Raw genomic sequence first — 14,937 nt, 5'->3', positions numbered from 1 at the left:
TATTTCAATTAAATTAAGAGCGAAACGCGTCCTCGTATCCGATGCAACGACTGATGCAATTGACGCGATACTGTCGGCGACCAGGAAGCGAGCGAGTTTAAGGTCCGAAGATTAACCAGAGAGTCAGGGAAACCGGCAACTTCACTTCCGGTGGCGGCTCGAGGGAGCGTGTAATTTGATATCGAGTTTCACGCTCGTCTTTCTCTCTATGTCCGGCGAGAATCTATATCCGGACATCAAAGCGCTTGCGAACTTGCCGCCCGGGCCACGGGAAAAGTTTGCGCGGACACTTAATTGAAGAGTGTATCCGGATGCGCGCTGCAAATGCTATTTGCATTTCAAACGAACCGGTCTAATGACACGTCTCAGTGACATTTATTTGCTTGCATAAATCATGCCCGGAGCGGGAGGGGGACCGAGATGCGCGCGTTGCAAGAAACGCCGAGAAACGGTTCCGGAACTTTGGGCATAAGTACAAGGTGGCTGTACGTGCGGGACGAAAATTAATTCTATGCGTGAACACAGCACGAATGCATCCGTTCTCGTATGCGTAGAAAATTATTATACGTGGAGAGAGAGGAGGAAATTGCAAGGAATTGATATTTCCATATCGCAGGCCTGTTCAATCTGTACTAAAGTGTAATCGACACTTTTATTCAGTTTCCAAGATGGAAAGCTTATTGCATCAAAAACAAACAAGTACTAGTGCTGTACAATTTATTTTTTTTTTAACCTTACAAAAGTTTTTTGCACTCTTCTCCTATTTTCATATGATAGTTATACTTGCATATTATCTGTTAAAAGTTGAAAATTAATTGATTAATGTGTGATGTGTATAACAGCTAATCTTATTGAATCTTTCATTTCACTGCATGTTCTTTAGCTAAATATCACCTCATGATCAGTTAAGAATTATACCGCGATTCATCAGTCGATCGAGATCCATGAGTTGGATAGGCTTGTCATATATATCGCAAATTGACAAATTATTTAATATATTATTCATATTTATATCGATGAGCTGTTAACGTCTACGCATGCTTACGACAAAATTTTATCGTACATACATATATATTATAGTTTCAAAGTTGATCGAATTCACGATCACCATAAAAGTCATTCAAAGTTGGTCGCATTCACGACCACCATAAAAGTCATTCAAAATTGATCGCATTCACGATCATCGTAAAAGTCTCTGTTCGATTTTTCCACGTTAAAAATTTAGCAACTTTAAAAATTCTTCACTTGGATGCTTTCCAACAGCCAGTCGGTTCGATAAACGTAATATTTTTAAAGTGCATCCTTGGAGGATTTCACGCGTTGTTAATTGAAATATTAAATTAATACAACAATATATCATACTGTTTTCTGATAATGCATTTATAGAATTTATATGTTATTATAACGCGTGTTATAATAGTCGGATAATATGAATAATAATGCAAGCTAGCTAATAATCGTCAAGATTCGAAAAATCTTACATGCAAGTCCTTTATCGCTACACATGGCGAGTCGACGTTTATCTTTCGTGACGAAATAAATAAATATAAATATTTTTCACTCGAATTTAGAAGCTTTTATCTCTTTTGTTTGTCGATGACAAGCTTACATAATCCAACGATAAAGCTGCATCGCGCCGATATCTTGGCCGGACCGTGTATGTATGTACATATATGTACATGCGCGATTCTCAGGTCGTCTGACGTAACGTACGTAATTGTCCGGTGTACATGTATCCGGGGAATATGCGAAACAAGAGTCGAATACTCCAAGCGTACTTGCGCGTAACCATTGTATCTTTTTTGCGCGAATGCATTGGAGCTGGACATAAGATTTCACTCGAATTTTTTTAAATTTTTGGCCTTTTCCTCCTCTCTTTCTTTTTCTCTCTTAGACATGAATCGAAAGAGTAACGATGATCAGACAGAGATCAAGAGAAAAGACATGACATCTTTGGAATATTACATCTCGTTCTTACTTTTAATACTTGGATATGCCCGAATTTGGTCCGTCGACTCATTTCCGTTATGTAAAGTGGTGCTTTCAATCGGAGCAACGAGTATCTTTATTTTGGGAAATTCTCTGCTTTTACTCTCGGAAATTGTGGAACTTATAATGACAAACGAGCTAAAATTATTTGCCAATCTCGTCGGAGTAATCTGCTTGCATCTGATAGGTTTAATAAAATGGTGCTACTGTATAAAAGAAAATCGCCAAATCATCGATATTGCGATGAAATTGGAAAAATGCCACATACTTTGCCAACAAATCGATAACAGCGAAGAAGGTACATAATTATTATGCATATTTAATTTATTTCTATCCGAATGTAAAATTTTTTAAATATTACTGAAAATGTTAAACATATGAGGACAGAAAGGATCATATTATTAATTATATTACAAGTATATTGCACATGATTTTGATATGTTTCCAAAGTGTTTATAAATATTCTTGAAATAATTTTCTATGATTAGAGAATTCGAATTGCGTGTTTCAATTACATATTTTTTGCAAGTCAATCCTTTATTTGTATGCACTAAAAAAATTTTTTTATCAGGATATCGAATATATAAGAACGAAATGGAATACGCACATCGATATTCCAATTATTTCATATACGGATGGGTATGTGCGTGTGTTTATGGTGTTTTACATTGGTGTGCCAATCCATTTCTTCTAGGAACTTGGGCATTAGAGCAGATGAATTCGGCAAATCATACATTTATCAAAAGAAATTTGCCGTTTATCGGATGGTATCCTTTTAACACCGATGACATTTATAATTATATTTATCTGTATCTTATACAAATAATCGGCAGTGTGTCTTCTGCGTTTGGAAGTGTTTGCTATGATACTTTTTATGTTACGATGCTAATGATCATCTGTGCGCAATTTCAACACATCAATATAATATTGACAAGAATCAATTTTGATAAGTATGATCAATCTTTGTATTAATCAGTGCTTTATAAAACTCTCTTCGATGGAATATATTATTGTACTTGCAGCGTGCCAGAAGCAACATTTATTCTCGAAAGAAAATTAAAGAATTGCGTGGATTGCCATGCAGAGATTATAAAGTAATATTTTTATTAAATAATGTATTAAATAATAGTGAAATTATAATGTATATTGCGTTATATCTATCTCATGAATCTATCGAGATATTTTCATCAAAATTCATTACATAATTTGAATTTTTCTAATCAGATCTCTAATGTCAATATATCAAATTTTGATGTAATTTTTCTTTTGTAAGAAAAGAAATATTATATTTATTTATATTATATTTAAAAGAGATAAATTTTTTAGATTTTTAAAAACATTGCAAACTTTTTGCGGTCCGGCAATGTTCGTGCAATGTGTCGTTACATCAATTATTATTTGTTTAGTCTCATTCGAAGCATCAACGATTAAAATTGCGGTATAAATTATTTTACACAAAGTGTTCAATGATATGTGTATTAAAAAAAAATATTTTGTACATTAATTTTTAGAAAGACTTAAATTATTTTTGCATCTCGACAGATGGATACGGAGTCCATCTTCAAATTATGGGCTCTGCTCGAATATTTTTTATGTGCCAATATTCAATTATATTTCTTCTGTTTCTTAGCCACTCAACTTCAATATTTGGTTTGTTTTGTGCTAAATTTTTAAAATCTTTATCTATTGTATTCTTAGGAATTTTTAAATTAAGACAATACAGAAATTTTATTGACTAATTCGCTAAACATGTTATATTAATTTATATTTTAGGTTTTGTATCATTTCAGGGTTTGCAAATTGCGCATTCAGTATATTGCTGCGGATGGGAACTCATGATTTTTCAGGAGAAAAGAAATCAATCGAAAAACAATTTTGAAAAACAATTAAAACATTACAATATTAATCGACTAGTGCAAATGATTATGGTGCAAGCACAGAAACCGATTGTTTTAACCGGTGGTCCATTTTATATACTTTCGTTGGAAACTTTCAGAGTTGTAAGCAATATATTACACACGGGGAATTTAGACGTTCATCTGCAAACATTATTATATTTTATCCTTAAACATCAATATGGAATTATATTACAGATAATTAGTTTGGCAATGTCAAATTCTATAATGTTGCGTACAATCTCTGATACGATGTCAGATGAATGATAAAATCGATAGACATTTATGTATATATTTTCTTTAACGTAAGAGCTTATTTAACTGAATATACTATAATAATCTGATGATGAAGAAAATATGTGTATATGGTAATTGATAATAAATTGAATTAAAAATTGAAAGAATAAATTTAAGTCATATCTTGCAATACTACAATTAGCCAAAAAAAATCTTATGCAAAAGGTAAGGCAATTTTTCCACAAAATAATTTTTTGTTTATAAAAATTGAAACAGATCAGATGCGTGTAAAGTAAATCTATAATCGAATTATTATTAGTCATTAGTATACCAGATAAAAATACCGACCATAAAAACTTATATGTATGTGTTTGTTTTTTTTAATGGGACGACTATCTCTTATATCGTAGCATTAGCATTTCTAAATCTCTTTCTTGCGCTCATTGTAAGCACTCTTCATGCTTTCATATCTCATCGAGATGTAGAACGAGCGGAAAAAGAAGGAGGAAGAATATAGGTAGCTAGTGTGGGAGAGCTTGTCGATAGAGTGGGGACAAAGAGAGAGGATGCTATCCACCTACAACCGTATAAGAAGCCCGCGCTTCTACCAGGAGAGCATGAATAACACGAACGTCGCGGCTTACTAACTCATTCGCATGTTATCTTATCACGGATGCTACGTGTCCCAACGAGGCAGCTTCGATTTCGCGAGTGGACTCGTCGCGACAGCGCACCTCTTGCTGCGTCGTGCGTGCCTGGCATATGAAAGTTGAGATTAGAATGCACGTGGTCACTCTTCTGGAATCTCGGTCGTCCTATACTGACGAAGACGAGATGATCGACTAGTAGTTTCTCTCGCTGATACACGGCCGAGAATGATGCGGCTCCCCGAGGTCAGACTTTGCTCACCGTTCTTTATATGCATCTCGCCACAGTTGTTGATACTCAACATCGAGATTTTTTATTTCACACATATCGATATCTGTCGAATCAATACAAATGCGCAGATACATATGTATTTGTATATTTTATTATCTCTGAAAATTATTAATAATAAAGATGTGTGTTTGTGTGTGTGTGTGTGTGTGTGTGTGTGTGTGTGTGTGTACCGCACACATACGTATATAAATCAGAATGGGTTCTTGGAAATACTAGGAACAATCTTTGATTATCGAAGAAAACAGTCAATTAATTTACTCGCACATGTGTTTTATGCAAGTAAATTTAATATTATATTTATATTTAATAATAATAATTGTATGTTATTATTGCATATACCAAAGTCCGAGGCTTCGTACAATATATTTCGTGACTAGGTTCCGGCTAGGTTTTTCATTCTTAGCCTGGCATGATCCCCTGATCGTACATCCGCGAGTCGCGAAGTCCTTGCGGCGACATTATGTGTCGTTCCGCGATCGGTGATGCCGTCGAAGGTGGTATTGAAAAAGGTGGGAGTTGGTCTTTCGTCGCGCGATTACGTCTCGATGCACACGTACGTATCGTTAACACTCGCCAAGACTCCTCACCTGCCCATCAAAAGACGTAAAGTCATCCACATTGGCCAACCATCGAGCCGGGATGCACGTGATCGAGGAGGTAGTCGCTCAACGTGCCGCAATCTCGAGCGGGACGAACGCTTGGTGATCACATGACCCGGACCCCGCTCGAGGGAGACCAGCCTTGCCAGCCGGCACTACCGCGCTCGCATGTTCTCTTCGTCGTTACTTGGCGAAATGTGGACGCCTTTCGGGAACTGTTTTTCTTGGCACCCTGAAGTGTACCCCGGATGAAACCGATTGTCCCGTAAGAGCGTCGTGGAACCTTGACGAAACTTACAACATATAGTACACGAGACCTCGTTCCAGCACTCGTTGATAAAGTCCATACCTGTAAGAGTGCCTCACGCATCGCAGATTCAAGCTTCCCAACTGAAGTTAACAATGCTAAAGTATATTTTTCAAAAATTATAAAGAAATTTGTATTTTTTTATAAATGATAACATATTGTGTTAATGATGATTCTTCAAAACTGAATATCTACCTCCTTTTATTTTTACAACTTTTAATTTCAGTGATGAATATTTTTCACAGAGATGATTCTTTGAATCGATAAAATGTGTTTAACTTTGATTAAAATTTAAAAAAGCACTAAAATAATATATAGTATATACTTTCTCTATGTCTATATAACATTTTGAATATGTAAGAACACTTTGAATATTTAAAATTAGATGAATAAATACATGTTACTTTTTAATCTTCTTCATCACTGATTATTATGCGAGATAATTTAGGTCGCTCAGATGGCACATTAGACAACGATTCTTCGTCATCGCTAATTATTACGTGAAAATCATTTGTCTTGTTTGCATCGTCATCTTTTAACGATTCTACTTCCTCGTCGCTATCAAGTAATCGGCGTTTCTTATTAGATGGTTTATCTATATCGGAAGAATCGGATCTATCCCTCTTTGTATCATCTGTAAAATGAAAATTTATATTAACATTATTCTATAAAAAGGTCGGAGATCGATCAATTATCTTTTATCAGCATATGCTACTGACCGTTTTTACCATCAATGTTCCTTTGAATTTCTATTTCCGAGTCAGAGGAATCATTAAACATTCTTATGCGATTTCTCGTATTGCCTATGCCATCTGAAATTTTACATCATTGCACATGTTACCAAATTATTGTTTGAAAATTAAACTTAATAAATGACAAAAATACATTTGTCGGTAAATTCATGAAAGAGGAATATCAGTCTATTGGTTTGAATAACAGAGGGCGAGAAAATGTATTCTATTCTTCATTTCGTACATAGCAAAGCTTAATTAATTGATAATGACATACCTTCATTAATTTTTTCTACTACTTCTACTGCTTCATCGCTTTCTTCATTTAAATGCGATAGTGTTCTAGATTCCTGTGATAACTGAGTGTGCGGTTCCGATTGTTTGGAAGTTGATGGCTCCGAAACTAATTGAATGGTTTCTGAAAATAATTGGACAGATTTACAAACTTTATATATATCATATGTGGGGAGAATTGAGAATCGTATCATATCTTTTAATACTTTAATCTTTAAATAATCTGATAAACCTTATTTAAAAAATTATTTTAAAAATCTTGGAATTTAAGAAAGTAATTCGTAAACTTTAATTTCCATAAAAACTAATCACTTATAAATATTATAATCTTATAGATGAAAGCTCCTTATATTTTGAAAACATTTTTCATAATAATAGACAAAGTTATGCTAACGTTAATATAATTCCTTTCAATATACTTTTAGTTCGACAAAATTATTACATTATAAAAATGCATAGTTTTACTAACCTGTGGGTACAAAGAATTTTTTAACATTCTCAAATACGTCGACATCGTCTCCACTGTCGTCCATCTTTTCGTCAGTGTCAGAATGATCTTTATGCGATTCTGGTCGCGTTTCTACAAAACGTTTCGATAAATGATTCTCACTTGAAAGTTTCTTATCCAGTGTATATGTATGTACGTGTATATATATGTGTGTGTGTGTGTGTGTGTGTGTGTGTGTGTGTGTGTGGTGTGTGTGTGTGTGTGTGGTGTGTGTGTGTGTGTGTGTGTGTTGGACATTGCCAAAATTCACTTACCCTCGGCGACAAATTTGCCGGCTAAAGCGTCTTCGATCAATTTGTAGCGCTTCTGAATCGTGATTGTAAGCATATTCGCCGGAATACGCCAATAAGATTCCTGGGCATCAGCCGGTGGCATAAATCCCAGGCCACGGAGAAGCTTTTGAAAACTCGGTGAATCCATCGCGGTCGACGAGTAATCTGTCAGCGGCACCAAGGGTATGCCCTCGGAGCTTTCCTCGTCACGATCGTCCAGAATGTCTTGCAGAGATTCCTTGATCCATTCCAACGCCTCTCTCATGTCTGATTTATCGAGATTTTTTTTCAACAAATTTTCCACATTAGTCTCTTTTCGTTAATAATTTAATTCGCTAATAAGGATTAATCACGTTAGTTTTTACATTACTTTAAAGATGTTCGTTTGTAAAGATATACTTGTGTTGGATCTTATAAATATTGCGAATTGCTGCATTTTATGTGGCGAAAATGAATTAAACTGATAAGCTTGGAAGAAAAGAATCTTATAAATATTGCGAATTGCTGGATCTTATAAATATTGCGAATTGCTGCAATTTATGTGGCGAAAATGAATTAAACTGATAAGCTTGGAAGAAAAGAATCGCTTTCTTAAAATTTGCGGAGCGTGATTCGCATCCGACCATAGACATGTATCCCACAAAGTGACCTGAGAAGTCACTTTTTTGACAAGTCATCATTTTTTCCCTCCCGTAATGGTTTCTGCAAATCATCGCCTTCGTCCCTTTTTTCCAGAGAAACATTTATCCTGCGTGAAGGAAACGAGGGTCGCAGGCCATTCTAGCGACAAGTGCGCTTTCATTAATCACAAAAACGCGGATGCACGTCGAGGGAGAGAAGAAAAAAAACACGAGAGGGCAGCGATACTCACCCTTGTCGATGACGTCCTTCAAGAGACCGGATAATTGTGCATCCGTGTAAACGATCGTCGGTAGCTTCCGCCTGTTCCGTTGCTTCTTTTTCGTCGACTCCTCGCTCCGACGAAGCGCGCCGCCGCGCTTCGAGGATTTTCGAGTTTCTTCGTCGTCTTCGTCGTCGGTGGCTGAACTTTCGTTCCCATCAGAATTACTGGCAGCTTGCGTTTCCCACGACGATTTACCTTTGCGCACAATGCATGGAAACGATGTGAACCTTTCTCGAGCGAGTGTTCATCAGCGTATGTAAAGTACACTGCGTAGTATCGCGTATGTGTGTGTATGTATGCAGAAGACATTTCATGTAACATCGGGTAAATCTCGAGCGTGATAAATATTAAAGTATACGTATAAAATCCATAATACTCTGAATGACAAATTTCTTTTCTTTCGTTCTCGCGCTGAAAGTCTCAGACGTAATCTCGCGTGCGCTCTAAATTTACATCTGCCTTGAATCTTTATCCACACATCGTACACAACTTTTTAAAACACGTTACATTCTAATAAATAGATTAGATACGATAGATCCGTTTCAGAATATCTTGGGTAAATATTAATTGCATATACGCTATGTGTCACCGAAAACTAGAAAAACAATAGGATAACTCTATATGGATAGCGAAATTGCATCAAAACATGATGTTGAAGGAAAATATTATTTCAAAGGCACATAAGGTGAACCGAAACTTCTCAGCAATGCTTCATCTCACAGCTATATATCTATGATATGAGTTATCTCAATGCATTGAATACAAATAAGGCATGAGAGAGGAAAACAATATCCATGATAAATATGAAATTCCTTCCGGCGCCATAATAAGAAGCTAAAGCGACTGATATTGGTCCAAGAGCGGCGAAAGTGCGTCTGGAATTCGCAGTTGCCGAATATTAAATAACAAGATTGCGATATTCCATGATGATATCATTACGGACTTTGAATATTCAAATATGTTGGAAAAAGAACATATACGAGCGTAAATATTATTTCAAATAACTGAAAAATTGGATGATACAAATTTGCTGAAAAGATTAATGACATTTCGCATTCAAATAAAAAAATGTAAAGATATTAGATATGTAGATTTTTACATTTTGCATTAAAAAAAAATAATTATATGTAACATTAAATATTTACTATAATTTTTATTTTATTTCTCATAATTATTTTTCACTTTGTAATCGTAATAAAAAAGCTGTGCATTGAATTTTGAACAATTGATATAAAGAATTAATTCAACAATTTGTTAATATTAATTTTAAAATATTAAATCGCTCTACATAAATCGTGTTATTGTTTCAGTCGAAAGTTTATGCGAATATTTAAAAAAAATTATTATAAATGCATTTATTATTATTTATTTTTATTTTTCATGAAATGATTATTTTTCATGAAATTACAAATAATTATATATATAACTGTATCGAACTACCAATATATCTATATATATATCGATACAGTTAAACCACTAGAATAATATCTGATTCAAAGCGCGATTCTATATAATTTCTACAATGCAAATTATTGCACAACATTATATAAACTAGGGAAAGAGAAGAGGAGAATTTAATAATATAATAATATAATAATATTTAAATAATTTGATAAAAATACACACAAATATGCATATACCGCGATTTTTTAAATAACCCAATATCTGTGTCATATATGTGAATTGAAAATTCATGAAAATTATAACTTTATACATACGCATTCCTTTTGTTCACTGTTGAAATATTTTCTCATAAAATCGATATTTTCGTGGAAATATTAATTAAATATGTCACTCGTTCTACCTGTGCAGCTTGACGATAGTATTTCGTTCTCTTCATAATATTGAAATCAAAGACCGGAATAATTCGCGTAGAGACTCAAGAACATTTCACAGAACCGCGTTTGCTTCGCTCTTGAGGAATAACGAAGAGAAACAGAAACGATATCGCAAACATACGAGCGAACTTGTCTCGGTTGGTGATATCGACGAAAGGTTTTTTTTTCTTCACGGTCCGTAAGAAATCGGGATAGGAGAGCGAGAAGAATCCTGTACAAATTGATCTTTGCTCCTTCTCACTTTTTCGCTCTTTTTCGCGCTTTCTTTCTCTACGTCGTCGTTTCGCTCTCCCCGTTGAAAGCGAGCCGCTCTATGCAGTCGCCGGCAATCGCGTTACTAGAAGACTGATCGAATGGGAATAGTCGCGGAATCGGAGGATAGTAAGAAAGACAGATGCGAATGGAATGGGATGGGATTGGCCGGAACAAGGGATATGCTCCAGACTGGATTGTGATGAGGGAGGAAGAACGAATAGCTATACTCACCTTGGTTGCTTTTTCTGGCCCGTTTTTTGCGCAGCTCCTTGCGATCCTGCGCCAATCCTAATTCCAAAAGCTTTTCCTTGATCTTCGACTTCGGCCGCTTTATTCTAAGACCGGTGAAAATCAAATCCACGGGATCTATCGGAAACATAAGTGTAGTTTCGATTTTTATAGCGTCGTCAAGAAACGATATGACATGGATGATAGGAAGACTTTGTGAGAGAATCATCATGGATGATAGGAAGAAAAGATCGAGATGATTGTTAGAGATTTCAAAGAGATTTAAAGTTGAAATCAATTAAAGCTTACAAAGAGAAACGCAAGCGTTCTCTTTATTCCACGAAATGTATTTATACGTCAAGTGGATGTCGATCTTTACGGACTTTTGACTCATGGATAATTTAATTTTTTCGAAAGATTATAATATAATTTTACATTTAAATGTAATTTTCTTATTATATGAACTGCTCGTGATTCGATTTATATTATGTGACATAAATTTAATTTTATAAAAAATTGTACATGACATCTTTGCGAATGTTTTCCGTTTGTTGGTTGGGAATTCTAGAGTTAACAACTGCGGAGTGAAAATACGATAGAATAAAACACTTTGCGGAGATTTTTGAAAGAAACGTGAAGAAAAATGCCCTTGACATTTCGCGGACATCTGAGAATTACGCCTGGCGTAGAAGCGACTTCGAAGATTAAAAGTTATGGAGAGCGGCGGATTCGTATGAAAATGAAACAAGTTTTACAAGACTTCTCTGAAAATGTCTCTGTCAGGAAGGATATTATTCTTCGTTCGTCCCAGAGGATTCGAAATTATTACTACAAGCAGCCAAGCGTGTCCGATGTTCGGAGCTTAATTAAATCCTAGGAATCGTTCCGGTGTTAACGAATTCTCGCACGAATTTCGCATTCACGAAATAATTCAACACTTTCGGAACGCGAATAACCGGTTAGAATTAACGCGAAAATTTATGGCAAATTTCTATCGAACAAATTTCTATCGAGAATTGGGTTAAGGCCATTTTCAGTGCATATATAATATTCGTAGATAAATTGCAAATTACGATAAATGACAGTTACTACAATATATCGCCAGATTTTCGTGAAAAATTTATATTATATTAAATTATAAACTTTGCTCTTTACTTCACATTTTCATGATTAATAATCACAATTAATTATGAATGTGATAGTTTAATCGAGTTATAAATTAACTCAGAAATGCGCTAAATAAATGAATAATGGAAATATGTTAGTCAATATCGATTAATCAGATTTATACTTTAAGAAAGTGAAAAATTTAAAAAGGAAAAATTATAAAAAACATATCAATGAGAAAGTAACTTAAAGAAAATAAATTTTAAAAATTACCGTCATCGTCCTTGAACTGTGTCCAAAGTTCCGTAAGCTGGGTAATTTCTTCCTCGGACCATTCCTTAGGCAACCTCTTTTGTACCTCAGCTCGCACGTTCTAATTAATTACAAGATTTAAGATAACAAATCAAGCCGTGTGCGTAATGAAAAAAAAAATTAAAAATATTTTTAAAATCTCTAAAAATACTTATATATAAGTCGCAATATTAAATATTATTATAATCATTGCCTAATATCTTTAAGATATTAATCACATTTACATATAAGCAAATTACATGAATACAAAATGTAATAACATTATACTTTGCAACTTTCAATAGTGGTTCGGAGATTGAATAATCGAATAATTATAATAGAATATCGATATTTGAAAAGAATATAAATATATCTTTCTAAATATATTTTTTTTTTTTTTTTTTTTTGTAATTCGATTTGATAAGCATATATACTTGAATAGCTGTAATCGAGTCGAGAGATGCAATCCATTATAACAGAACAGTTTCTAAGTCAGTAGGCGTATTTAAAAAGGAAAAGCCGGGATCGCTCGTTTTCCAGCGATTACGTTCCACCCTCGACAGAACGAGGTTTCTGCGAGCATCCCTAAATGGCCGTCGGAGCAATATCGTACGACTTCCATGAACTAAATGAACGTCAAATGAATACTCGGCCTTGTAGTCTCTGATTCGGCCCGATTTTCCCTCTCTTTCTCTCTTTTTTCTCTCTCTTCTTCCATGCTCGAAGAGACGAAATGTACTCACGCATGAAATTATTTAAATGAAACGTTTCCGCGGCTAAGCCTTTCCCCCGGAAGACCTTACCAAGAAATCGATAATACGTTGGAGGAAACATTTCCGCTGACGTAGCAACCCTCGTCAATGATTGCATGCTTATGATTAATAGCAAATTAAAGGCGGAAGAGAAACGAATCTTTCTTTCTTCTCTCCAAGATCGTTAACATCAAGAGTCATTATAAAAAAATTTATTATATTTCTCGCGCACTTTATTCTCATTAAACAAAAAAATTACTCATGTCAGATGTATTTTAGGAAAATAAAAGTTTAGAAATTTTAAACGAAAAATGTGTGCGATTTTAAGAATAAAAATTGTAAATGACCAATCAGCATTTTGTTTTAAAATAATTATTAAAAAAAGTGCTGGCAAAAAATTGCTGACATTCTTCCGAGCGAATGAAATTTTTTGCTGAATCTCTTATACATCGCGCTTCATATCTATAAAAAGCACAGGAGAGTAAGATCCGGTATTGTGTATTGCATCGCTTATTCTCCGCTACGTGCTTTTTTCCCTTGTTAGAAGCTTCTCTACAAACTCAATTAATTTCAAGTTTTAAATAAGCCGGTAACTAGTTAGTAACTCCTCTGCCGCAATAAGAAGCTTGATTAACGCATTCCCATGCTTTATCACCGTATTGCACCGTGTATTTTCAGAAGAAAAGAGTTATAATGAAGAAAAAAAGAAACGCGCTTCCAAGCTTAGCGGGATTAATATATATACATCTCGGAAAATATTCTTTAGAAAATATTAATAATGTCAGAAAAAAAATAATGCACTTTTGGTTTCGAAATTAATTAAATACGAAATATTAATAATATACATTAAGAGGATTACAAATAAAGCGTATATTATATTATAATCGCATTGTGTTGAAAAGTTACCTACATATAACATACACAGTTACCCACATGTAACATATACAGTCATACTTCGACAAACTCGTCGAAGCAGTTGGGTCACGTTTCCTTTGCGTTTTCGTGCCCCGAAGGGTGATGCAAATGTTTATACGTATGTCGTAAGGCAGAAAGCAAACAAAACGATAGCTTTTCTCGAGGAGGCGCCAGTTTTAGGGCCGCGACTTGACGAGGGGACGCACAGATATTTCCATGCTCGGAGAAAGAAACTACCAGTTGGTGGAAAGAACACGCAGCTCACGTCGGGAGCCTCACGCAAACGCTTGGTAGAAATCGTGGAAGTAAGAGAAACGAAGAAATGAGGGTGGAAAGCCTCGCCCCGTAGGTATTGTCTCCGGAGAATTTACAGTTCCTGTAGCAATTCCCGGCTCCATTTTTTGCATATGTTCGTCCCGTCAGGCAGTCTAGAAACTTATTTTCGAGGCCGGGCGAACAACCCCTCTTCCCTCTCCCTTTCTTTCAAGCTTCTCGTAAATCATTGATCTTGTCAGACGGAGCGCGACTAGGATTGCCGTGGGGGCATATGAAAGGACCGAGTACATTTTTGATGGGAAAAATCTCTTCAAAATCTTTTTAAACTATTTTCTTACTCTTGCGAAAAAATAATTAGCTTAAAATAAATAAATTATAATTGATATGAAATTCAAGAGAGAGAGAAAGAGATTGTTTGCTCATTTTGATATTCTTAAAAAAATCGTGCCTTTAGAAAAAAATATAACTAACCTTGGAATTGACAATCAAACTCATTTCTTTGAGTTTTTTAATGATGGTACGTCGCGTTCTATTTTCGTTGATGATGTGCTCCAAAAGCCAATCTATCAGGTCTATAAATTTACGATATTATAATTATTG

General features: G+C 34.9%; 2 protein-coding genes across 4 annotated transcripts in view; one reads left to right on the top strand and one right to left on the bottom strand.

Annotated features, from left to right (window-relative positions):
• The first annotated feature begins 503 nt into the window (after window positions 1-503).
• Window positions 504-4,180, top strand: LOC109609826 (putative odorant receptor 85d). Its single transcript, XM_020026759.2, has 8 exons — window positions 504-699; window positions 1,895-2,287; window positions 2,561-2,939; window positions 3,012-3,083; window positions 3,316-3,427; window positions 3,532-3,639; window positions 3,780-3,989; window positions 4,083-4,180. The coding sequence occupies exons 1-8, from the start codon at window positions 669-671 to the stop codon at window positions 4,149-4,151; spliced, it is 1,374 nt and encodes a 457-aa protein (XP_019882318.2). The 5' UTR covers window positions 504-668; the 3' UTR covers window positions 4,152-4,180.
• Window positions 4,181-5,239: 1,059 nt separating this feature from the next.
• LOC105248876 (protein timeless homolog) overlaps window positions 5,240-14,937 on the bottom strand; it is a 98,422-nt gene continuing 88,724 nt past the window's right edge. The window contains exons 20-29 of one of the 3 annotated variants that reach the window (XR_003123094.1): window positions 14,809-14,909; window positions 12,377-12,476; window positions 11,000-11,134; window positions 8,643-8,870; window positions 7,754-8,038; window positions 7,461-7,571; window positions 6,975-7,115; window positions 6,686-6,778; window positions 5,958-6,600; window positions 5,240-5,891 (exon numbers count right to left, since the gene is read on the bottom strand). Coding sequence is in view for 2 of the 3 variants with exons in the window: in XM_011253914.3 (XP_011252216.2) it covers window positions 6,374-6,600; window positions 6,686-6,778; window positions 6,975-7,115; window positions 7,461-7,571; window positions 7,754-8,038; window positions 8,643-8,870; window positions 11,000-11,134; window positions 12,377-12,476; window positions 14,809-14,909 (1,421 nt within the window). In the remaining variant the exon portion in view is untranslated. Of the gene's footprint in view, window positions 6,601-6,685; window positions 6,779-6,974; window positions 7,116-7,460; window positions 7,572-7,753; window positions 8,039-8,642; window positions 8,871-10,999; window positions 11,135-12,376; window positions 12,477-14,808; window positions 14,910-14,937 lie in introns of all 3 variants that reach the window. The other 2 variants (XM_025410590.1, XM_011253914.3) reach the window with 2 other exon arrangements.

Source organism: Camponotus floridanus, unplaced genomic scaffold (assembly GCF_003227725.1).
Source record: "Camponotus floridanus strain SB8 unplaced genomic scaffold, Cflo_v7.5 scaffold33, whole genome shotgun sequence".
In the NCBI taxonomy this organism is placed as follows: Eukaryota; Metazoa; Arthropoda; class Insecta; order Hymenoptera; family Formicidae; genus Camponotus; species Camponotus floridanus.
This window is presented reverse-complemented; position numbering and strand designations above follow the sequence as displayed.